Here is a 24,340-nt window from a genome sequence, read left to right as displayed (position 1 = left end):
CAGCATCACTTATCACCACCACAGCATCACTCCGCGCCATCACAGCATCAATCTGTGCAACCATTCTACAACAACTGGTTCAAATATGTTCTCTCAGTGTTTCAAGCTTTATTACAAATGTCACAAAAAGATGTTAATATTTCACTTCTGTTCTTGAATTTTCATCACAATAAAATACACTGAACATAATCTTCACAAAAGTTATTTACAAAAGTTTACGCTATTGCCATTATAAATTACAATCACTTTTATTTAAGTATTAATTATTTTTAAAAATTAAAAGCCATTGTTATTTGTAATATCAATACATCTAAGTCACGTAAATACAAAACATGTTGCATTACAAATGCTATAGGTGTCACATTTGCGAAAGTTATAACTATTGGCATTGTAAATGACAAAGCTATTAATTTAGCTATTTTCAAAACCAACTCAAATAAAAAAATTGTCATTTACAAGACCAATAGCTCAAACTTTTCTAATGCGAGACCTTTTGCATTGCAAATGCTTGTTTGACAATGTGTTCCTTGAGGGTGAGGTTCCTATACAAGTTGAATCCAAACTACTTGGCATTCGAGTAAAGTTGGAGTATGAAGCTGTCAAAATGTATACCCCAGAGCCAGGTTTGTACTGTATCTGGTTTATTGTTCTTGGCAAATAACAGAAATTCTGTCTTAGTTGAGCTTCAGATAGGTGCTGGACATCCAAGGCTGGAAGACATTGGGTGTCTGAAGTGGAGGAGACTTTCAAGTAGAAATGTGTAACATCAGCATATTGGAGAATCTTGATGCAGTTATCTGTGAATAGAGCACCAAGTAGCTCTAAGGAAAAGTTGAAGGTGCCAGCCAGGAGACAGTATGGATCCTTGGGGACTCCCTAGGTGACTGAGATCTTTTGTGACCTGAAGGGGTCTATGTGAACAAACTGGTGTAGGTTGGAAAGGTAGAAGGAGAACCGGAGAAGAACATTGTTGGTGAATCCCATTTGAGACCCCTCGGTGTGTATGGGGGTGGGATTGTTGACTGTGCCGATGGCTGCTGAGAGGTCAAGCAATATGAGGAGGGAAGGTTCATCCTCATCTGTGGTGAAGAGGGCATTGTCTAAGATGTGTGAGATAGTGGTCTCCATACTTAAGGCTGCTCTGAAGCCAGACCGGTAGTCACGCAGGAGATGGTTAACATTGATGTGATCTTTGAGCTGAACATAAACTGCTTTTTCAATGATTTTGCAGATGAATGGTAGGTGAGTGACACACCAGTATATTGTTGGATTTGCCCTTTTATCAAGTATTGTATACGTTTTTATCTTTTTACTCTTGGTGTATGCAAATGTGCTTTTATGGTTAATACTGGCTGAATAATGTTTTACTTGACTTGACTTGACAAGCCAGTAGCTTGTGCAGTCATCAGGGTCTGCCGTAGTTTTCTTTAGAAGGGAGAGGATCTGGCCAGTCTTGAGCGCTTCTGTGAAGATGCCTTGAGTGAGGTAAGCCTGGACAATGGTAAGTAGGTGATAAGAAAGCATCCATAGATAGCTTTGATGAAGAATGATGATAAGACATCTTCTTAAGAAGTGGCTTTGCAGGAGTACAGTATATCAGTGAGATCTGGGAGATAAAGGGCTTTGAAGGCAGACCTTTGCAGAATTTTATAGGAAGGAGTGGGTGTAAGAGTTGAAGCAGACTTGATGTTGGATTAGTTATTAAATCAATTATAATTTCATTTGATAGATTTTTTTATATTCTACAAATGAAATATGGAGTGTTAAAGAATAGTGTTCTTGTAGTTCATGAACTGTGAATTTACTTTTGCAATTGTGTTTTTGATCAAGAGTTGAAATACTCTAGTTATTCTTTTTTTCGTCCTTAGTAACAATAAACATCTTTCAAACAAAAACTGACAGCCCTACATTCCTGAACTAGTAGTCCAGCTTTTCCGTCTTGCTGGGTTTTAGATCTAATCTCCAGAAAGTGGATAAAATTGCCCTAAATACATTGCTATTGCCTTACATTTCCAATACGTCTAAAATGTTCAGAATATGGAGGGGAATACATCTAAGTTAATGACTGAATGATGCATTAGGTGGTTGGGTTCATTGTGCACATGTATGAATAAAAACGGTGTCTGTCCTGAAACCAACTGCCGATCGTTGGGCTGACTGGGAAAGTATGGGTTCTATTGGGATTTACATATTCTACTTACATTTGGGCTGAACTGTTCCAACAGTGTCTCTGATAGCAGCAGCGCAACACACTTTGCAAATGTCTGCAGATGTAGTATTGCTCCACATTACATTATCTCTCCGATTTCTAAGAATTGTCTTGCTTCAGATAACTACAACTTGTCACCAGCTTTAAACAAGACACAAAAAAGCGACATAACTTTGAGGCTATGCAAATTCAGCTTCTAGTAGAAACTGGCAAATTGAGGGTATGAACATTCACAACCACTTTGAACCTAGACAGACTCAACAGAAGTCAAAAGACTTCTTTGAAGAACATTTACAAGCCCCTCTCAAGCAAGTAATGTTATGAGAATAATCTGCTTCAACACTGTTGCTGAAGAATAGTCTAATACGTTCTTGCCAATTGTCAGAAGCAAGCGAGTAACCAGAAAAATAAAATTGCTCCTACTTTGAACCATGTCTCAAGTAGATTTGGATGAGTGGGTGAGAAAGTAAACCTGGGAGAAGTTTGAGGGACTGCTCCCCATGGGGTTATTCTTACATTAAGAACAGTTACGGACAACGGCGGACACGGTGACCGCACTCCCCTGCTGTGTTCCCTTGGTGGTTGTGTCAACCCCTTGACCAGACGAGTGTGCACAAGCAACTCCCGCACCTGCCGTTGTTGGGTGCCAGCTGCTAGGCAGAGAGAGAACGAACCAAAAGTTGGAGTGGTGCACTACTCTGAAGCAAAGTTTGTTTTTCAATAAGTCATTTAGGGCTAGATGTAGGTAATTCCCATTTACAGACTCTTAAATACCGAATTTTACCGATTCGGTATTTAAGAGTCTGTAAATGGGAAGGGGGCAGATTTAGGTAATTCCGAATTCAGGAATACCGAATCTGTAAGATTCGGTATTTACCGATTCGGTAAATACTGAATCGGTATTGCCCATTGATTCCTATGGGCCTTGAAGCCCATAGGAATCGGTAAATACCGAATCCTGCAAGGGTGCAGGGGGTGTCACTTTGACACCCTCTAGCACCCCAAGTACAGGCTTGTGTGACATGTGGCACACATACATGCCCTAAGGGCATGTCTGTGTGTCACATTGCACAGGTGTGCATGCACAGATGTGCATGCACACCTGAATTCGGTATTTTACCACACAATAGGATTGTGTGGTAAAATACCGACTCTTAAGGGCCTGTGGCACTCTCAGGAGTGTCAGCTACATATAGATTTACCGATTCGGTAAATATACGATTCGGTATTTTACAGAATCGGTATATTTACAGAATCGGTAAAATTACCGATTCTTAAAATTACATGCCCCTACATCTGAAAACGCAACTACCGGTCGGTAACGGACCGGTATTTGGGCTCCTACATCTGGCCCATAGTCTTGTTTGTATTGTCTTAGTAAATACTTTATTTTCATAAGCATCCAACAGTTAAAGTTACCAGCCAACGTGTTTCGTTCATATACAATGAACTTCTTCAGGGCCGTGAGTAATGTACGATCTTGGGGGAGAAGGTCCTGAGTTCCCCCTGTTCGAACAGAGCCCACGGCTGCTTCCAGCTTCTCAGAATCAGCGCTTACTGGCCCTTATCAAGGAGGTCCACACAGTCACATTAATTTGCGCACCTGTAACTATTCTGTGCCACGATTCCACATTCTGGACCAAGCTCGCACTTTGCTCACAGGAAACACCAGGGGGAACTCAGGACCTTCTCCCCAAGATCGTACATTACACACTGCCCTGAAGAAGTTCATTGTATATGAACGAAAAGCGCTGGCTGGTAACTTTAACTGTTGAATGCTTATGAAAATAAATGATTTACTCAGACAATACAAACAAGACTATATGACTTATTGAAAAACAAACTTTGCTTCAGAGTAGTGCACCACTCCAACTTTTGGTTGGGTATTCTTACATTATCTTCCTTTTTTCTCTTTATTCTTCTTGTATTATTTCCATCCATCCATCTGTGTTTTTTCCATCCATTCTTCCTTCCTTCTTTTATGATTTTACTTGCTTCGCTATAAATCCTTCTGTTCTTCTATTCCTTCTTTCCAGGCATCATTCTTCTCTCCATCCATTCCTCCTTCTCCATATCAATCCATCACCCATCCTTTTCTCTATCCACTCTTCTCCCCATCTCTCTCCATCCTCCTTTCCATCAATCAATGTACCCATCCATAAATCCTTTCTCCATTCATCCTTCTCTCCAACTATTCCTAGCTCCCTGCCTTTCACCACAAAAGGTGGTATTTAAGAGCTTCTTGGAGACCAAACTCTCCAATCAAACTCAAAGGAGTCATAAGCAGCTACTTACATATTTGACATTTCACAGACCTGCCCGGAGACACCCACCCTTCACTCAAGGTGCTAAAGTGTGAGGGGTGGGTAATAACCTTGCTGGTCAGAAGCATTATGGGTGATGTATGACTCAGATCCATGAGCATCTTGCAGAGAGCCCCTATACAGGATAGGTAGACTGACATGCTACACAGAGTGCAAGAGGAACAGATCTTTGCCTTAGATATGGAATTCCACACAGATGTCCTGGTCTGAATATTTTGTGAAATATGGGTCTGGAATTGTTGGTCCGAGGTCATAAGTCTGCAAAGTGAAGAGAGCTGTGTAAGGCAGCTACAGTATCCCCATGAATTGTTCCCCTGTGGTATCCCTACCAGGGACTGTTCAGAGAAGGACGGGAAAAGGATTTGGAAAAGGAAGTCCCAGAATTGGATCAAGGTGCACCAGGTTTTCCGGAATGGTTGAAAGAGAGTCCCTGAAAGAACATTAACACTATCCATTCACTGAAACATATGCAACTGTATCACATCTCTTGACAAACCAATCTCTTAAGAATAATGGGAGATGAATGACTAAAGGCGTTCAATGGAAAATTTGGTGGAATTTTTGTATTTGTAAAGGGTGTATTCACCCATGGGCATGTTGGTGCTGAATTATACAGGTTTATTGTTACCCAGTTCAATGGTACTTTCTGCTAAAGCACTCCACAAGAGTGCCTTTGTTTTTCAGCTGTCTCCCTCCTATACTTCTCTACTCATCCTCCACTTTGCTCTAGTGTTCCTCTCTCTCACCGGTGTGATTCTTGCCCACTCTCCCTGCGTAGCATAGCCATCCATGTGCTTCTCCCTACCAGCTCCACAATGCTATTTCTTGCCAGTTTGCTCCCCCCCAGGCTCTCACTCTATATCTATCCTGCTGTACGTGCCCAGTCGTGTTGCTCTCTCACCCACAACCCTAGTGTTGCTTCCGCACTCGGTCACCTGTGTCACATCTGTACTCCTGTGCACTTTGTTGTTTCACTCCCCCATTGCTTTGCCACTCCATACAGCTTCCCCCACCTACTTTTTAAAAAACACTTTCCATGTATTTTGTTTCTTTTTTAGTAACTAATCCAATTTGAATCAGTAACTAGAAAGAAATAATAAATAAGTAGCTACATCAAATTGACAGAGATGACTTTTCACCCTTTGTTTGGCTGTGCAAAAAACTTCGTTTTTGCGCCGCATTGCTAAAAACCACTGACAATGCCAATAGATCCCAATGGAGAGACCTATTCATGTTACCAATGCTTGTTTGGTGGTTTGACCGACTGTCACGCACAGCAGTTGCCATTAGTCCATTGACCCAACAGACCCAGTTAGACATATGACCAACATAAAACAGTAAACTTTCATGCAGTGGACCGATGAGGAAATGTAGAGTGTGATCGACCCAGTTTCAGCAGTGAAGGAATATGTGACGGAGCCAAAGGACAGATGGGAGGAATGATGAGGAGTAGCTGGAGTGCCTCCTCTATCAATAATGTGAGTGGGTGAACCACTGATAAAGGGGAAAAGGGGGCAAGGTAGAACTATCCTCAATTGAAACAATTATTTACTAATAAAACGTTGAGGGTTGGGGCTACACTTATGTCTTTTATTAAGTCTTCACATTTCTTAACATTTCCCGTTGCTCTACTCAAATGTCGCAGATATGTTTACCAATATTCTCAGGGTGATGGTGGATTTGGAAATATTATTTATGACATGCAAATAAAATTCTGCCAATCCTAAAAATTAAACAAATTGCTTGTTATGGATCGTCTCTGGGGATTCTCTGGCAAGATCGATTTTTGGCTAGTGAGCATGTCTGGTCAGGATTCTAAAGTGCCAAATTGTCCACCACACATAATTTACAATTCTGTTCCTTAAATGTTATTCTACTGTCAGCCATAATTTGGACTTCCTTTCTCAGTCTGCTGTCATGCTTGAAAATGTTATTGTAAAACACTGGAAGATTATATTAAATGAATTACTCTCTTGGGCGCTATCCAAACTGGTGAAATACAACCTGTTAGAGAAGTAGTTCTTACCCTCTTAACTTCTGTGTAACCCCACTTAATCATTACTGGAATTCGGAGGCCCCCACTGCATCATTATTGGAATCCAGGGACTGCCACTCAGTTATTATTGGAATCTGAGGACACCAGATGACGTGAACCGTAAAACAATACACAAAAATACAGTAACAAGTATTCATCAAACAAGTACACAAATGATAAAATATTGTATTCAATTCACTAACAAATCGTTTTAATGAGAAGGTTGGAACTTTTGTGAATCAAATGGAGGCCAACTATTGCCTACTCTATATTCTGTTTGATTCACTTGCCCTGCTCCCATGAATCAATCAGAGGATGCCAATTACATTTTTAGCCTCCAATTTCATATTACTTTAAATTTAATGAACTTTTAAAATGTTTCATTTAAAATTTTCCCTCTTTATTCATGTACACTTTATTAATCTGCTAATATTATTTTATTGTCTAAGCAGGCATAGAAACTCTGAGGAGGTGCTGCGGATTCCCAGGGGGCCCCAGACCACAGTTTAAAAATCACTGTGTGAGCGCGCTGCCACCGAGATACCAAGCCAAGAGCCATCTTGGAAATTTAGAAACCCCGTACTGGTTAATGAAGCTGGACACCCCCACAAACCATGGCACAGCCTGGGTGTCTGGTGGTAGGTGCATAGTTGGAAAGGGAATAAAAACGCATCTGCATCTGTCAAGGGTGGCGTTGTCCTTGAACTTTTGGTAGGGGATGTTGATCCACTACAATATTGTGGTTCAAACTCCTGAAGTCCACCCTTCTTTCTATGGAACTATTATGATGCCATTTGCGCTAGGATAATCAAATTACCATCTTAAACGCTCTATTAGGCCCAACTAATAGATCTTTTCCAATTCTTTTATTTCCTAACTCACGATTAGAATATTTCCCACTTTGTGCATAGCTGGAATTGTACCCTTCATAAATCTGCTCTTGAGTACACAGCATTTTGAAAAACCTCTGACTGAAAACCTATAGGAACCCACCTTATCTTTCCATATCACTTTGTGACAGGCACGGTTAAAGCTCTGGGGATCACCACTAGGATTCTGTTTCATGATCGGATTCCTTTGTTGCAACCAACCTAAAACAACAAAGTATATCTTACCTATGGTTTTCCTCACCCTGAATCCTTTCTCCCCTACAAAAAAACCCTTTTGATCAAATGGCTTTCCTCAAAATCAACCAAGAGCAGCTTGCATAAGTGTGACAGAAGTGATTGTGCATCCTCTTATATAACTTGAGTCACACAGCAGTGTATATTTTATGCCAGCATGGTCCCAAGAGGGCATTCCCTAATTTGAATCGGGACAAAAGAAGGAATATTTTTACCGCTGTGCCAAATTACAGTGGTGGGTGTGGGGCCCAAGACATTGGGAGATTCACCAACTGAGTGGCACATATTAAATAGTTCCTAATCAATATGTACGCAAACAATGACCTTTGCGATAAGGACAATCCTCCCTACAAAATTCCCTGCCGAGGTTGGTGCAGTGACACACTGCATTCACCTGTGGGAGGACTATGCCCACTTGCAAAAAAAGAGGCTGGGGTCTGTATCCTGAATGTGTGCACTACATCAAGCAATAACTATGCACCTTTGTTCAAGCATGTCGCTGTCTAAAGTGCATAGACCTAACTCAGACATTCTCCGAGTCGGTGAATGAGCTGCAGATAACACTGCTTGGAGCAGTGGTTGCATTTCCAGTAATGCTGATGCACTAAGAATTTTTGAGTCATCAAGAGTATGCCCTTTAGAGAGTACAGTGTCTTAAAAACAGGCGCACAGCTCCGCTCCAGCACACCCATTCAGGATACAGCCTCTGGTCGGCTGGTAATAAAAGACAGTGCTGTGGTTTCAAACCGTGGCCTCTTCTTTCACTGCTGATCTCTTGCCAGTGAAAACACAAACTGTCAGAGTTTGTACCTATGCTGGGAAGACAACATATTTTTCCCATATTAAGACACAGTGTCTTAGATACGAGATAGAGCTCCAAATTACTAACACAGCTCTATGGACCATATTACAGAAAATGTCCTGTGGTGCAATAGGTGTTTGAGCCCTTTGGGCACTTTGGTATTACAGAAGGGGCCAGGGAAGTTTCAGCTGCCCTTTCCATAATATGGATTGTGCGGGTGAAAAAGCCCACTCAATCCCAGGGTGAGGGTAGCTCCAAGCAAATAAGAGCAGACTTAGCCTCTGCACCTGTGCCGTGTTACATATATGGTTTCAGGAGGAAACGGATCATCCGGAGGCCGCTGATTGAATACTACACATGAAGTGGTGCAGTCAGTGCACCATTTGGAAGCAGGGTATGAGTATTCCAGGGATTACAAACCCTTCCCCCAGCACCTGGGTGCAGTTACACACTGCTCTTGCCTGCAGGGGAGGACCAATCCTCTCCTAGAGAGGTGCCGCTCTTTATGCATGGAAAGGCACCCTATCAGTTTTAAACTGCCAGCCCGTCCTTCAATGCTGTCCTCTCCCCCAGTGCACACTGGGAACAGCACATTTTTAAATGTAATATTTTTCAAGGTCCCAGTCTGCATGTGTGCACAAAATAGAGCAGTGGTTCCCAACCTGTGGTCTGGGGATCACTGAATTCTGTAAAGCCTCCTCAGGGGGTCTGCGACTACTTAGAAAATTAAAAAATATTAACAGATTAATAAAGTGTATATAAACAAAATAGATAAATGTACAATTACCTTTTACATGTACCGCAAATGTAAAGGAATTTGAAATTGGAGACAAAAAAATTAATTAGTATCCTCAGATTGATTTGTGAGAGTAGTGAAAGTGCATCAAAAAGAATATAATATGGTTGATGAGTGGCCTCAAATGAATTTAGAAAAGCTCCAACCTTCACATTAAAATTAAAATGTAGATTTGTTTTATTTATTTATACGTGTTTGAGATTTAAATAAAATGTATCATTTGTGAATTTTAATGGGTTTTTTTCTGTACTTTTTGTGTCATGTTTTGCAGTTCAAATCATCGGCTGCTAGTCCTGTGCTAGCAGTCATGACTCAGGTGTGTGTGTGGGGGGGGGGGGGGTACCCAGATTCCCATAATAATAAGGTGGGGTCCTGCAAGAGCTCCGGGTTCAGGCTAACCGTATCGGCGTTTATCCCTGGTTAACTCCACCAGCTGCCCTTCTCTCTCCCCTGCATTGGGTGCCCTGTAGCACTGGATCACCCGAACCTATTTGCAACTTACCTCGTCTCTGCGTTCTGCAGCCCCTCCGCTTCCATTTGCTGCAGTGCTGCGATGATTCAGAAAAGGGGGTGGTGATGGACAGAGTGTCTGAATTAAGCAGACCACTCTTACCCAGTCCAAAGATCAGGGCTTGATCCATCACCGTTATTTAGCTCACTGCCCCATCCCAGCTCAGAACCTGGCTATATGCAAATTAGTCTGTCCCTGGCCCAGTGCATCATGGGAACAGGGCAGACCAAACTACCAAGCCAATTCTTCACCAGAAAGGAGACAAGCTTCCGGGGACCGGTTTCTGCCATTCCAGGCGTCGTCGGCCCGGCTTGCTTGAATCCTGATGGAGCAGTGAGCAAGGGACTCATGTCTGAGTATACCCTTCCACGCTTATGGTGGACAAAATGATTCAGAAAAGGGGGTGGTGATGAACAGAGTGTCTGAATTAAGCAGACCACTCTTACCCAGTCCAAAGATCAGGGCTTGATCCATCACCGTTATTTAGCTCACTGCCCCATCCCAGCTCAGAACCTGGCTATATGCAAATTAGTCTGTCCCTGGCCCAGTGCATCATGGGAACAGGGCAGACCAAACTACCAAGCCAATTCTTCACCAGAAAGGAGACAAGCTTCCGGGGACCGGTTTCTGCCATTCCAGGCGTCGTCGGCCCGGCTTGCTTGAATCCTGATGGAGCAGTGAGCAAGGGACTCATGTCTGAGTATACCCTTCCACGCTTATGGTGGACAAAATGATTCAGAAAAGGGGGTGGTGATGAACAGAGTGTCTGAATTAAGCAGACCACTCTTACCCAGTCCAAAGATCAGGGCTTGATCCATCACCGTTATTTGGCTAACTGCCCCATCCCAGCTCAGAACCTGGCTCTATGCAAATTAGTCTGTCCCTGGCCCAGTGCATCATGGGAACAGGGCAGACCAAACTACCAAGCCAATTCTTCACCAGAAAGGAGACAAGCTTCCGGGGACCGGTTTCTGCCATTCCAGGCGTCGTCGGCCCGGCTTGCTTGAATCCTGATGGAGCAGTGAGCAAGGGACTCATGTCTGAGTATACCCTTCCACGCTTATGGTGGACAAAATGATTCAGAAAAGGGGGTGGTGATGAACAGAGTGTCTGAATTAAGCAGACCACTCTTACCCAGTCCAAAGATCAGGGCTTGATCCATCACCGTTATTTAGCTCACTGCCCCATCCCAGCTCAGAACCTGGCTATATGCAAATTAGTCTGTCCCTGGCCCAGTGCATCATGGGAACAGGGCAGACCAAACTACCAAGCCAATTCTTCACCAGAAAGGAGACACGCTTCTGGGGACCGGTTTCTGCCATTCCAAGCGTCGTCGGCCCGGCTTGCTTGAATCCTGATGGAGCAGTGAGCAAGGGACTCATGTCTGAGTATACCCTTCCACGCTTATGGTGGACAAAATGATTCAGAAAAGGGGGTGGTGATGAACAAAGTGTCTGAATTAAGCAGACCACTCTTACCCAGTCCAAAGATCAGGGCTTGATCCATCACCGTTATTTAGCTCACTGCCACATCCCAGCTCAGAACCTGGCTATATGCAAATTAGTCTGTCCCTGGCCCAGTGCATCATGGGAACAGGGCAGACCAAACTACCAAGCCAATTCTTCACCAGAAAGGAGACAAGCTTCCGGGGACCGGTTTCTGCCATTCCAGGCGTCGTCGGCCCGGCTTGCTTGAATCCTGATGGAGCAGTGAGCAAGGGACTCATGTCTGAGTATACCCTTCCACGCTTATGGTGGACAAAATGATTCAGAAAAGGGGGTGGTGATGAACAGAGTGTCTGAATTAAGCAGACCACTCTTACCCAGTCCAAAGATCAGGGCTTGATCCATCACCGTTATTTAGCTCACTGCCCCATCCCAGCTCAGAACCTGGCTATATGCAAATGAGTCTGTCCCTGGCCCAGTGCATCATGGGAACAGGGCAGACCAAACTACCAAGCCAATTCTTCACCAGAAAGGAGACAAGCTTCCGGGGACCGGTTTCTGCCATTCCAGGCGTCGTCGGCCCGGCTTGCTTGAATCCTGATGGAGCAGTGAGCAAGGGACTCATGTCTGAGTATACCCTTCCACGCTTATGGTGGACAAAATGATTCAGAAAAGGGGGTGGTGATTAACAGAGTGTCTGAATTAAGCAGACCACTCTTACCCAGTCCAAAGATCAGGGCTGCGATGCCCATGCAGTGACGGTCTCAGGGACCCCTGGCGAGCCTGGGTGGCGGCAGCGAGGGACACATCGCTGGACGACCCAGGGGTGAGTGCTGTTTCATCTCGCTGCTCCCCCGCAGATCCCGACGCCGAAGACCGTGCTCCCCGGGTGGTGATTCACCACGCCAGAGAAAGTGGAGCTGGACGTTACCTTCCGCCTCCAGGCACTCTCGGCTGGCTGGCTCAATGCGGGAGCTTCTGTGACCGGTAACCTATTTCATCGCAAATATCCTCTAGCGGGAGTTGCTGCAGACAAATCCAATCGGGAGAGCACCTGACTTGATGCATCCTACTCCCGGGGGATCGGGGAAGAAAGTGGTGCCCGTGAAACAGACGAAGACGTGGCCCCTCGATGCTGCACAGCGTGGGAAGAGGTGCAGGCCGCCCAGGAAGACATCGCAATGGCTATCTGAGGCCGGCGGCAGGCACAAATACGGGCGTGAATTGCCAGGGCAATGTATATATTCCACTGATCTCTGATTCAAACTGGAATCAAAGCTGCCTCACTTCAAAATGGTGCCTGTGACAGACATAATGCCTCGGGATAACTCGGACCCTCTAACTAGCCAGACCCTCTACAGTAGTGCCGGGAGGCGTCCCCTATTCCCCGGGCAGGTGCTCCATTTGAGCCTTCAGCAGCCCATAGCCATGTCACACTATGGAAAACATTGCAGCTTTGAGAACCACGGAAAGATGCAGATGCCCACCTGAGACTGGGGACCGGCCAAATGGAATACCAGGGGCAGAATCACTTGGCTGACCCCATGTTGGCCCCCATGAGATCAATCTGACTCAACTTGCCTGACTATAACATGGCTGCCTATCCTCTTTCCCTTTCTTATCCTGCCACCCTGATCTTCACACTCGTCCGTCTCCAGACTCAATGACCTTCAGTCACTACCTGATCTTCACACTAAGCCGGCTGAGCACGAATCACATGGCTGATTCCCGTGCTCAGACAGCTATAGGGGAGATTGGCTCTGGCACACTGCTATGGCCGTCACCTACACAGCTGGACTTTGGACATATGTCTCATCAGTTTCTCCGCTGCTGTCTCCTTCCTGTGGTCTCCCAACTCTCCTTGGTATTTTGTTGGGTCTTGATTTTCTTGCTTGCTAGTAACTCCTCTCTTGACTACGTAATCATGCTGTAACTAATGTGAAAGATTGGTAACTTGAACATGCTGTGTCCTTGTGTAAAGTGCTCCGATACCTCCGGGTTTAGCCAGCGCTATATAAAACTCAAATAAATAATTGGCAGTCCCCAGATTTCAAGAGGTTGAGAACCACTGAAATAGAGGAGATGTCCAGTGCAGAGAGGGACAGTGTGCATAATACGGGCCCAGGTGTTAAAGTCTGGCTTCATCATAGTATCTTATTTTCAAACAGCCCTTTACAAAAGTTAAACCTAGGAAACACTAAGCCAGAATTCATCAACGTTATCCGAGAAGAGACAAATGAAATGATACAGCGCTCAACAGATAATATTTCTCATTAAATAATATATAGCACAATAAGAAACACAAACATATAACTAAACATGAAACAGAGCATCATGTAGCCAAACAGGGCATAATATAACTCAACCTTTCACCATTTCCCTGTCAAGATAAGGAGACTGTACTGCAAAGGAGAAAGACAATAGAGTCTCACTACCTGGAAACCAGTCCTTAATCCTTACTTGAGCATCCTTGAGAAACAAGGGAAATCAGAACTTTCATTAAGACCTCGATACAGGATTCTCAACTTCAAATGGCGTACTCATTACTCCCTTGACGTAAGGCATTCATTAAGCTAAGCGTGTGGTGGTCTGCTGCACCTCAGGAGGGAACGCTATGCTTGAACTATTTGTCTCTATGTTGACGCTTTTGAATTTGGAGGCCTGAAGGCGATTGGTGTGGTCAAATAACAATGGGTTGACTGAAGAGAAAAGGGGACTAGAAGAATACAAGAAAATCACTGCTTGGCATCCTATGACTGACCAAACCACACTCCTTCAATGGCAACACCAGACTTAACTTGAAACACCGAAGAATCCCCTTTGGATCACTGCCTCTCCGGCTACAAATATTTTGTTATGAAATGCAGTATGGGTAGTCATAGGCAGGCTCATTGGAAGGGTGGTGGTGTGGTTTCTTTTCGCATATCTTTTCAGAATCAATATTCAGCAACTCCCACTCTAATCATAATACCAGTAAGTAGCATAAGAGAACAGAACTTGTTCACCGTACTCCCCAAATGTGAAAGACAATTCTAGACCCCAGAGGTTTTAGGACAAAGACTCCAGCCATAAAGAACACTGCCAGGAGGTTAAACAATATTTGGAAGGAGGTGGGTACTCTGATGTGGGTATTTAACTGTGGCAAGCTGGTCAAAGAGTACTTGGCAGCAGGTACATCAGAAAACACTGGGATTGTAAAATATGTTTGCCATGCTATCCCAAACCACAATATTTTGCTAACTCTCTGATGGGGCTTAAAAACATAAAGAACCACATTTCGAGTTTGGAGGGAAAAGCCTCTCGTTTCTGGAGGAACCCTAAATAGGGAGTTGCACCATTCGGCTGAAATTACTCCACAAAGGATGGTACGGTGGAGGAAAATCAGCGAGTGAATTCTACTCCATATGTAGAGTTGACTCCATAAATTGGAAGAATTTCAGCTCCTTGCAAACTCTTAATGAGGCCTCCAGTGGATTCCCTACAGGGCACTACAGGCAAGAAGAGGGACTCTAACAGCAGCTTACGCACTGCGTGCCTGCATGCTAGTGCAAATAATTTGATAAACCTAAATTACCAGCAAATCCTGTTGACCATAAAAGAGAAATGTGTGATGGTAGAGAAGACGGACTTCCAAAGTACTGTCATGACAAAACCACTCTCTTTCCCAAGAGCAAAAGTAATCAGAAAAGTCTTCATATAATCAAGTGCTATCCAGATTATCATTTAATGAAAAGAACAGTGTAGGCGTTGGCCGACGTCTTGACAAAAGTAATAGAACTTGCCACCTGAAAGAATATTCAAAATCAGCACACTTTAAACCAATGACAATGAGAACGACATAAATGAAAAAGTGTAAGACTAAATAGACGTACAGACACAACACACACCGCTGCTTACCCGGGCAAAGTGATCACTCCCAAGGAGTGTCTGCAGAAGTATAGGCAGCTGTGCCTCCAGATGCAACTTTCGACATAACTCGGTCAGCTCCTCCTTGTCCAGGTACCCGGTGCCGGTGGTGTCGCAGCTGTTGAACACCTCACTGAGCTGGGACACATATTGGTTCTCCTCTGCCTTGTCCATCCCACAGCATACTGCAGCCTACCTGTTGCGCGACAAGGAAGGAGAGCAAAAAGTCATCCAATACTCGAAGGTAAACTTGGAATTGGCAAAAAGAAAGAAAACAAAAACCCCATTATGATATTAATCACACCCTAACTGTTCTGAATATCCCAGAGGGGTGGTTTGAGTTTCTCTACTTATTTAGAACACGGAACTTGCAAAGCAACAGGTTAGCAAAAAGAAAACACAGACCTCACCTGAGCTATACCTAGAAACCAGAGCTCCCAACAAGCCCAGACTGGACCCAACTGCAGACATTGAATAGCTGGACAAGCCTTGGTTCTACCTCATGAGTGCTTGTCTTCAAGGAGGCAGTAAATTATAGTTGTATTCAAACGCCTACTTTTATTCATTGCCAGATCAAAATACTGCACAATTAAATCTTAATATTGTGCATAGTGTTAAGGCTATGGTTAAGGGCATGTGCTGCTGCTCGGGCATAGCTACGCTTTGTGCAGAGGTTTTCTGTTTTACTGCCCTAAAAAATTGCACTATGCAACACTTTAACTGTGGGACTTCTTACCGCTGCCGAGTGAACAAGAGCTATTTACAAAACAGTCACTTTCTTCTGGTTTACAGGAGCTGATGGAGATTACAGACCACCCAAAAGGCTATAACACATACCAAGTCAATTTCTTTCCAATTTATATCTCTGGTAGAGTTATAAATTGGAGAAAAATGGAAACTGATGAGGCAGTATAAAAGCCCCTCAATCAAGTAAAAATTGATTAACATTTATAATCCTATAAAAAACACAAGAAGAAACTCATACTGGGGTTTATCATGTTTGACAAATGATACAACCATGTACGACAAACAATTTCCTCGGGTCTTGAGTAAAAGGAAAAAACAACAGACTAAATTGTCTGTAATTTTTCAAATTGTGTGCATATAAATGGTAATCAAGGACACAACCAGTTATGGTTACTTCCATTACTAAAGACGCTACTCTCATTTCATATGTCTGAAATAAGGTTTAAAGAGTCTTTTCCACCCACTTAGATCCCGCAGGGGTAGGCAGATTGCCATTGCACTAGGCTCAGCGGTACAAAATATCTTGATCCATTGGCGCACGGCCACGGTACCTTCGGTTTCGGGCTGGTTCCATAGGTTGTGGCATGTGTTAGGCATGGAGAAACTGTCGCTGATGGTGGCAGGGGATATATCACAATTCTCAGAGCTTTGGCAGCCATTTCATTCCCTGCTGTTGACGGAATTCACGGAAATTACCTGCCCCAAATACCTCCGCCTCCTGCGGCTTACGAGTCCTGAGGCACAGGCTCTGTAACTTAGTGGGAGGAGTACTTCCCCGGCGAGTGGGGGTCTTGTGATTGGACTGAATTGAGGTTGGTGCACTGGACGATGCGGGTGGGGGGGGGGGAGGGGGGGGAGGTTGGGATCCGGGAGTTGGGTTGTTGGGGTCTGGGGGGGGAGTTTGAAATGGAACATTATCTCATACTGTGGACTGGCGCTTCAGATGTAGCTGCAAGGGGCTGATAAAATTCACTGCATGTAACCGGTTCAGCCAGGATTGGGGTTCTCCCCACCCTAACAGAACGCCCAGTGTTGATGTTTGCTGGTCTTTGTGTGAGATGCTGAATAAAATACTTTAAACCTAAAGAGTCTTTTCCCCATTCCCATAAGTTTGGTTGAATAAATGTAAAATACAGGTATGACAGTGTGCGAAAAGTGGTGGGTTGAAAAACTACCTACATCAGTGGTCAGAGTCTATTTGCAAGCATTCCTCCCATCACCTTTTATGGGTTTAACTATAAATCAGGGACAACTTCTTCAGTTTTTGAGACTTGTACAACTTGTTCTTGAAAGTGTCCCAAACAGTTTTCCATGTTAGACTATAGGCTTGGGAATTAGTGTGGTGGGATTGTATAAGATACCGCTCTTTGTTCTTACACAGCCATTTAAGACATGGCTCAAGAAGTTGTGTTTTTGCAATATACGGGGATGTTTTTCCAGCTTCATAACAGTAGATGGTACTTGACCACTTGTTTAAACAATTCTGTTATAAGTCGAAGTCTAATTGGACGGGACACCATGTCAATATTAGACCTAGGCGTGAAATTCCGCTCATGGAGTTTGCTGAGTATTTCCCACTTCACGCTCCGTGTAGCACGTGGAATTAAAAAAAAACACTCCACAATGAGAAGTTTTTCCTCGCTCGAGCCCGCCAACGTTAAGGAAAATCTCACTCCAGATCACCTCCTGGTGAGCTTTCTCAACATGGACGGTCACGGATGACCGCAACTGTTCACGTTGAGAAACCTTCCGTTTGCGTTGAGGAAGCCGCCACTCAAGTAGAACTCTTGCACTGTGGGTGGTCGCATTTGTGCTGTTTTTACAGCAAAGGACAAGCGCCAGGCGCTAAAAATCCGTACAAACGGCCCAACGACTGACGCTTTCCGCCCAGGCCTAGTCAATATGTGTTACCTTTTTTTAATTTGTTTTTTATCATAGCCTATTTAATAAAGTGAAAAAAGGGACTCACACTGGTTTCCGGTACAGGGGTTAGGATACACAAATATTACTATTGCTTTAGTCTAAAAGCGAGACCTAACTCTGCGCGCACTACACTTCTGCACCCCATGCTTGAGCCTAACTACTCCACCTGGGTATTGTTTCAGAACATGCAATACTATAGGCACAATATTCCGTTTTTTTGTCACTCGTAATGGCATTAAACAACCCATCCTTTACAGCACGTGCTCGTGGGCCATCATGTTCTGTCGGAAGGCCAAAACATCTATCAGCCATCTAGCATATCATAACGTGAACATATGGTTAGGCCACCTGCAAGTAGTATTTTCTACTTTCCATCTGCACTGCCACTAACTTCAAACGAGGAAAAGAAATTTAATTTGGGTTTTATTCATCTGTTAATGGTTTTCTGCAAACCAGTAAACAGAAGAATCAATATCGTTGCCAACAACAGTTCAGTCAGTTGGGCTGAACGTTTTTCTTTCGTAAAACTGTAAAATAACAAAAGATAAATGCAGGCTGCAATTCACCTCGATGTTTAGCGCTCTGGTGCCACCTTACCAGTGGGAAATTCACTGGGAGCCAGTTGCAACAAGCATGGAGCACACTTTTCTCTACGTATGTTAAACGTGTAATTCTATTTATCTAATGCCACAAAGATTTGAGCAATCCAGTTAAAGCAATACTAAGCACAATTGGGCGTACTTTGCCCTCCTGAAGAACAACAATCCAAACTCAAATACTTCTTGAACCACGTCACTAATGCCAGCAATGCTGGCTATCAGTCTGCACATCCTTACTACTGTGCCAGTGGTTTAGCAATATGGGTCATCTTGAAAGTATGAACCACTTTGTGCAGAAGCTGTAGAGGTGGCAGCGGGAAACAACCATTACATCGCAACTTTTACAACGCACTACCATTACAACGAAACTTTTACAACCCAAAAACCATTACAACGCAGGTATTTACAACGCAGGTATTTACAACGCAGGTGCTATTACAACGCATACCATTACAACGTAAGTACTGGTAAGTATATAATTATATTTAAAATGTTATATGTTTGTTTTTTAAATGGGGTATTTTTTGGGTTAAGGGTCAGTTTTGGGTTTTAGGGTAAAGGGGCATTTTTAGGGTTCAGGGTGAGATTTGGGTTTTTGGGCAAAGGGGTATTTTTAGGGTTCAGGGTCTGTTTTTAGTTATTGGGTAAAGGGGTAATTTTATGGTTCAGGGTCAGTTTTCAGTTTTTGGGTAAAGGGGTATTTTTAGGGTTCAGGGTCAGTTTTCAGTTTTTGGGTAAAGGGGTATTTTTAGGGTTCAGGGTCAGTTTTCAGTTTTTGGGTAAAGGGGTATTTTTAGGGTTCAGGGTCAGTTATGGGTTTTTGGGTAAAGGGGTATTTTTAGGGTTCAGGGTCAGTTTTGGGTTTTTGGGTAAAGGGGTATTTTTAGGGTTCAGGGTCAGTTTTGGGTTTTTGGGTAAAGGGGTATTTTAAGGGTTTAGGGTCAGTTATGGGTTTTTGGGTAAAGGGGTATTTTTAGGGTTCAGGGTCAGTTTTGGGTTTTTGGGTAAAGGGGTATTTTTAGGGTTCAGAGTCAGTTTTGGGTTTTTGGGTAAAAGGGTACAGGGTAAAAATAAAGTAAAATTAAATTTAAATTAATTAAATTAAATTAAATTAAATTAAATTAAATTAAATTAAATTAATTAAATTAGAATTATTTACATTTGTAATTTAAATTATATACTTACCTGTACTTACGTTGTAATGGCATGCGTTGTAATAGCCCCTGCGTTGTAAATACCTGCGTTGTAATGCCATGCGTTGTAATGGCACCTGCGATGTAAAAGTTGCGTTGTGATGGCATGCGTTGTAAATGCATGCGTTATAACGTCATACATCCGGTGGCAGCCCATTTGCAAGTATCCCTGAACAATATATAGATAAAGCATATGTTACAGAGTTCGCTAGTACACACCGGTACACAAAGTGATGACATTTTACACTTACTTTAGTGGGGAAGGAACTTGTATCTGAGTGACCCACTTAGGAAATCATTGTAACACAACTACGTTCAGAACATAATGAAAGGTTGTGAGACTGAGTGAAGTCATTTCCGACTTTGATTTGAGACCCTGAAAGCTGTTTTCCCAAAAAATGAATCGCTTTTATAATATTCAAAAGCAAAGTTGTGCTACTTCACAGCAAAAGGTGACTATCTCTGTCTGAAGAGGTGTGTTTGAATTATCGAAGCGTTGAATCATCAAATGGAACAAGAGGTGACTTGTTGCTGATGTTTAGTGTCAAAGGATTGATATTTCTTTATTGGGATGGGGTGGGGTTGTATGGTGCTTATACACCTTTGGGAGCCAGTCCCAAATCCTTAAGGAAAGGGTACGGTAGGGACAGTAAGACATTGAGTATGCTCTTGGTCAAGGTCAGATGTCTGTCTAAGCTCAATTCACTGTGTGTTTTGAAAATCAGGTCAAGAAGCTATGTTTTTCGAAGCTTCCAGAGCCTCAAGATCTTTTTTTAAGTCATAGATAGAAGGGAAGAAGTTCCAAAGAGCGGAAGAACATTGTGCATCTTCCAACAAACCACATGTGTTTGACAGACTGGAAGAAATCAGGTCACGGGGACATCAAACTTAGGCGTATGGTCGAGCAGTATTTCGATTAAAACTGTACAGGAAGACGGGGACTCAGACCAATCTTTGCATGGCTTTAAGATTGAAGCACAGTATTTTAAAGTGGGATCTTTCTCACCAATAAATAGTGTGGGCCTTCAGGGCGGAGGTGACGTGGATTGAAACCTACAGATTAAGGAACAGCCTTGCTGATATGGGTCCTTCCTCTTGACAAGTTGTCTTTTGCTGGAAGGCTAAAACAGGAAGCATTTTAGTCATCCAGTTTGGACGAGGCCATAGTGAGGACCAGGACGACCTGGTGATGCATGATGAGCGTGCAAATTATTCCCTGAAGAATCCTGGCCAAGTGAATAGGAGGTCGCATAATCAGCAGAAACTGTTTTAAGATTCATTAAGTCACTGTTTGTTTGCTACTTCCTTCAATGAATCCTCGCCCAGAAGGTCCTGACATTCCGTTCATCGCTGGGGCCCTCATTTAGCTTCAGAAGTAGTATGGTGGAGTCCGATATTGGAATACCGAATGATGGGACACAACTGGTAAGCTATATACACAAAAAGCTCAAGTGCAGGGTAAATCTTGTTGATGCTCTACAAGAAGACATTTGAGTATGGCTCAATGAGCTTGGTTCTCATGTAAGAGCATTAATCTCTTGAGAGCTGCAGTACCAATTCCATCCGGCAAACTAAGCATTAAGGCACACACGTTTTTGGTCAATGGATGCAATAAATTCTTCTTTTGCATTAATTAGTGTGGGGTCCATCTGATAGTATGGGTGAAATTGGACAAAAAGTCGCAAGGGGTGTGACTGGAAGATATTTCCTTATGCTGATTGCCTTGAAAACCTTGGCTGTTCATTGTAGGCCCAATACGGGTCTATAGTTGGGAAAGTTTTCAATACAACTGCCTAATTTTCTGGGGAGTAGTGTGACAATGGTGTGTCTCAGTTTTTGGGAGACTGATACAGAGGGCATATGGTGTTGGAATGTGGTAACACAACAAGTAACAATGACAAGTCCAGAAAATCAAAAGCCAGTAGGGGGAGATGTTTAAATTCAGGAATAATGTTGGTCAACAAACTTTGTGAATAGCAGGTGTACATACAAAGGAGAGTGAAGATATGGGGGTGTGACAGCTCAACCTGTGATGGGCTAGTATCAGGAAAGCTAGTCGAGTGGTGTCAAATTTCTTAGTGAATATTGACATTAATTTGTTGGTGAGCAGGGATTACAGATGCACCATGGAGGAGCTGCCAGATCCAGGTAGATCTAGAACATTGCCTTGGCAGAATTATCAGTCTATGCCATTTTAGATTTGTAGTGGGCTTTTTTGGCCAGTCTGTATGTATATGCTGTGGTGCACGTGATAAGTTGTCTGATCAGTGGGATGTCGCTTTGTTAGCTACTGCTTTTAAAGTTTCGTACCCCGCCAGCCAAGATATTACCTGAAGAACATTCCTAATCTGACATGCCAGCCATCATGAAAGATAGCAGTTGTAAGAAGTTGAATGATTATTTGGGGGCCAGTGACTACCCACCTCTAGGAATAAATACAACAGTTGTCAGGGTGAACCCTCAAATTCACTAAATTAAACGGAGTTCAATCCCCTGGTAGCTGTGGCACAGAGCAGCCAGACTTAACTTAGGGGAATGTGTAAAGTTTTGATGCAGAACCAAAACAGCAATCATTTTGAAATGCAAAACAATAAAAATCCCAAACCAAATTAGACAAATTGAATGCAATTCAAAAAACGAAATCACACCAAAATGTAAAAAAATCCAATAAGGGGTACCGGAGATATCCTTTTTAAAGTTTTTAGTAGTGCCATGAAGCACAAAGTGCCAATGATAGTCAATGGTTGAAGTAGGACACAACCTAGGCGTAATTGGACGCTGACCGCAATAGAGCATGGGTCGGATACACCAACCAGGTTCATCCTGGTCCAAGATTTTACCTTCTGACTTTAATCATTTAAGTCCCAATCCACCACAGCTGTACACTTCTAAAGCCCCCAGGACTCACTTGGTGTGAGGCTCAAGCCAACTGCAAGGGCCCAGCCTAGGTCCTGTTGCCACCGGTCAGCTGAACAGTTACAGGAAAAGGCTCTTATAGCTTGTTTTATCGCTGTAGCTTGAACAGGAGGTCAGCCTTCTGACTCTTGGAGTCTACTTCTTTGTCCTAGGTCGAAGAGGGAGCAAGTCCAGTTCTAAAGGATTTTTTCTCAGTCCAGCACTGTTCTGAAGTGGGCGCCTTGAAGTGCCAAATTTATGCCGGTCACAAACTTGTTGGTGGGAATAGCTCCTGGGCATGCCCTAGCTAATGGTGTAAAAGTTCCTGGGGCCAGCCCTACTCACTTTGGGCATTTTGTAAGATGGCAGAAGTATTCACCACACTAAAGGTGGGCTCTGAGGGCTGAGGGTTTGTGTGGGGAGTGTACTAAAGTAATCCTAGTGTCCTCCAACATTTAACACTAAAATCCAGTTTGAAGCCGCCACTGTACCCTCAATAAACCCTGAGACATAAGTCTGGTAGAACAATGCAGGGTATTCCAGCAACCAGACAGTAGATACATAATTTTTGACATCCTGTTCCCCTTCCTTTTAAGTTTCACCCAGTGTTATATGTAAAAATCCAGAAACAGAAGTCTGGTAGAACAAAAGTAGAGTTTTAATGAACCAGACAGTGAATACACAAGAACTGTTTTGGCATCCTGTTCCCATCCTTTCAAGTTTGACCCCACTGTTATATATAAAACCAAGCAGACCTGTGAAGCAGGATTTGACATTGCAATGTCATAGAGGATGCTCATGAAGTAAACAAACAATGATGCTATGGGACCAATTCAATCCAACTAACTGAGACAGGTTTATTAATTACCTATCTGAACCTATTTAGTGTTATGGAGTTAAATCCTCTGTTTTTTGTCACTCCCCAACCGTTACCTCCATAACAAATCTGTTCTCCGGATACGTTTCCTTTTCTTTATTTTCAAGTGTATCATATATTCATTTTCACTTTACTTCTATTATTTTTTTGATAAACTGTTATTCAAAACAAGCATTGAAAATGCAATAGGTCTCGCAATAGAAAAGTTTAAGATTTTGGTGTGGTAAATGTAAATATTTTTTAATTTTTGTTTATGTTTTACAAATTATAAAAGTATTAATTTTGTTATTTGAAATGCCAATAGCTATACATTTAGCAAATGTTACATCTATGGCATTAGTAAAGGTACATGTTTAGTTTTCCCCTGTCTTACATGTATTGATCTGACAAATCACAATCTTTTAAAAATGTTATAAATAATACGTTTGCAATGCAATAGGGCTCGCATTAGTAAAGTTAGGGGTATTAGTATTGTAAATGACAAATTTTTTATTTATGTTTTTGTTTTGAAAATAACGAAATTAATAACTTTGTCATTTACAATGCCAATAGTGTTAACTTTTGCAAACGTGACACCTATAGCATTTGTAATGCAATATGTGTTGTATTTACATGACTTAGATGTATAAATATTAAAAATAACAATGGGTTGTATTTTTTCCAATATTTAATACTTAAATAAAAGTTATTGTCATTTCTAATTGCAATAGCTTAAACTTTTGCAAATAACTTTTTGGAAGATTATGTTTAGTGTATTTTATTGTGATGAAAATACAAGAACAGAAGTGAAATATTAACATTTTTTTGTGACATTTGTAATAAAGTTTGAAACATTGAGAGAACATATTTGAATCAGTTGTTGTTGAATGGTTGCACAGATTGATGCTGTGGTGGCTCTGAATGATGTTGTGGCGGCGACGAGTGATGCTGTGGCGTTCAGTGATGCTGTGGTAG

The 24,340-nt window shown here is 42.7% G+C and overlaps 1 protein-coding gene across 3 annotated transcripts in view; it reads right to left on the bottom strand.

Annotated features, from left to right (window-relative positions):
• The window catches only part of NINL (ninein like), a 425,470-nt gene that overhangs the window by 314,430 nt on the left and 86,700 nt on the right, over positions 1–24,340 (bottom strand). For all 3 annotated transcript variants that reach the window (XM_078649025.1, XM_078649026.1, XM_078649027.1), the window contains exon 2: positions 15,144–15,348. In XM_078649025.1, the coding sequence (XP_078505151.1) occupies positions 15,144–15,326 (183 nt within the window). In that variant the 5' untranslated portion in view covers positions 15,327–15,348. The remainder of the gene's footprint in view (positions 1–15,143; positions 15,349–24,340) is intronic.

This window comes from Lissotriton helveticus, chromosome 6 (assembly GCF_964261635.1).
Source record: "Lissotriton helveticus chromosome 6, aLisHel1.1, whole genome shotgun sequence".
NCBI classification, from domain to species: domain Eukaryota; kingdom Metazoa; phylum Chordata; class Amphibia; order Caudata; family Salamandridae; genus Lissotriton; species Lissotriton helveticus.
The sequence above is the reverse complement of the archived record's forward strand: the minus strand, read 5'-3'. Positions and strand labels throughout refer to the sequence as shown.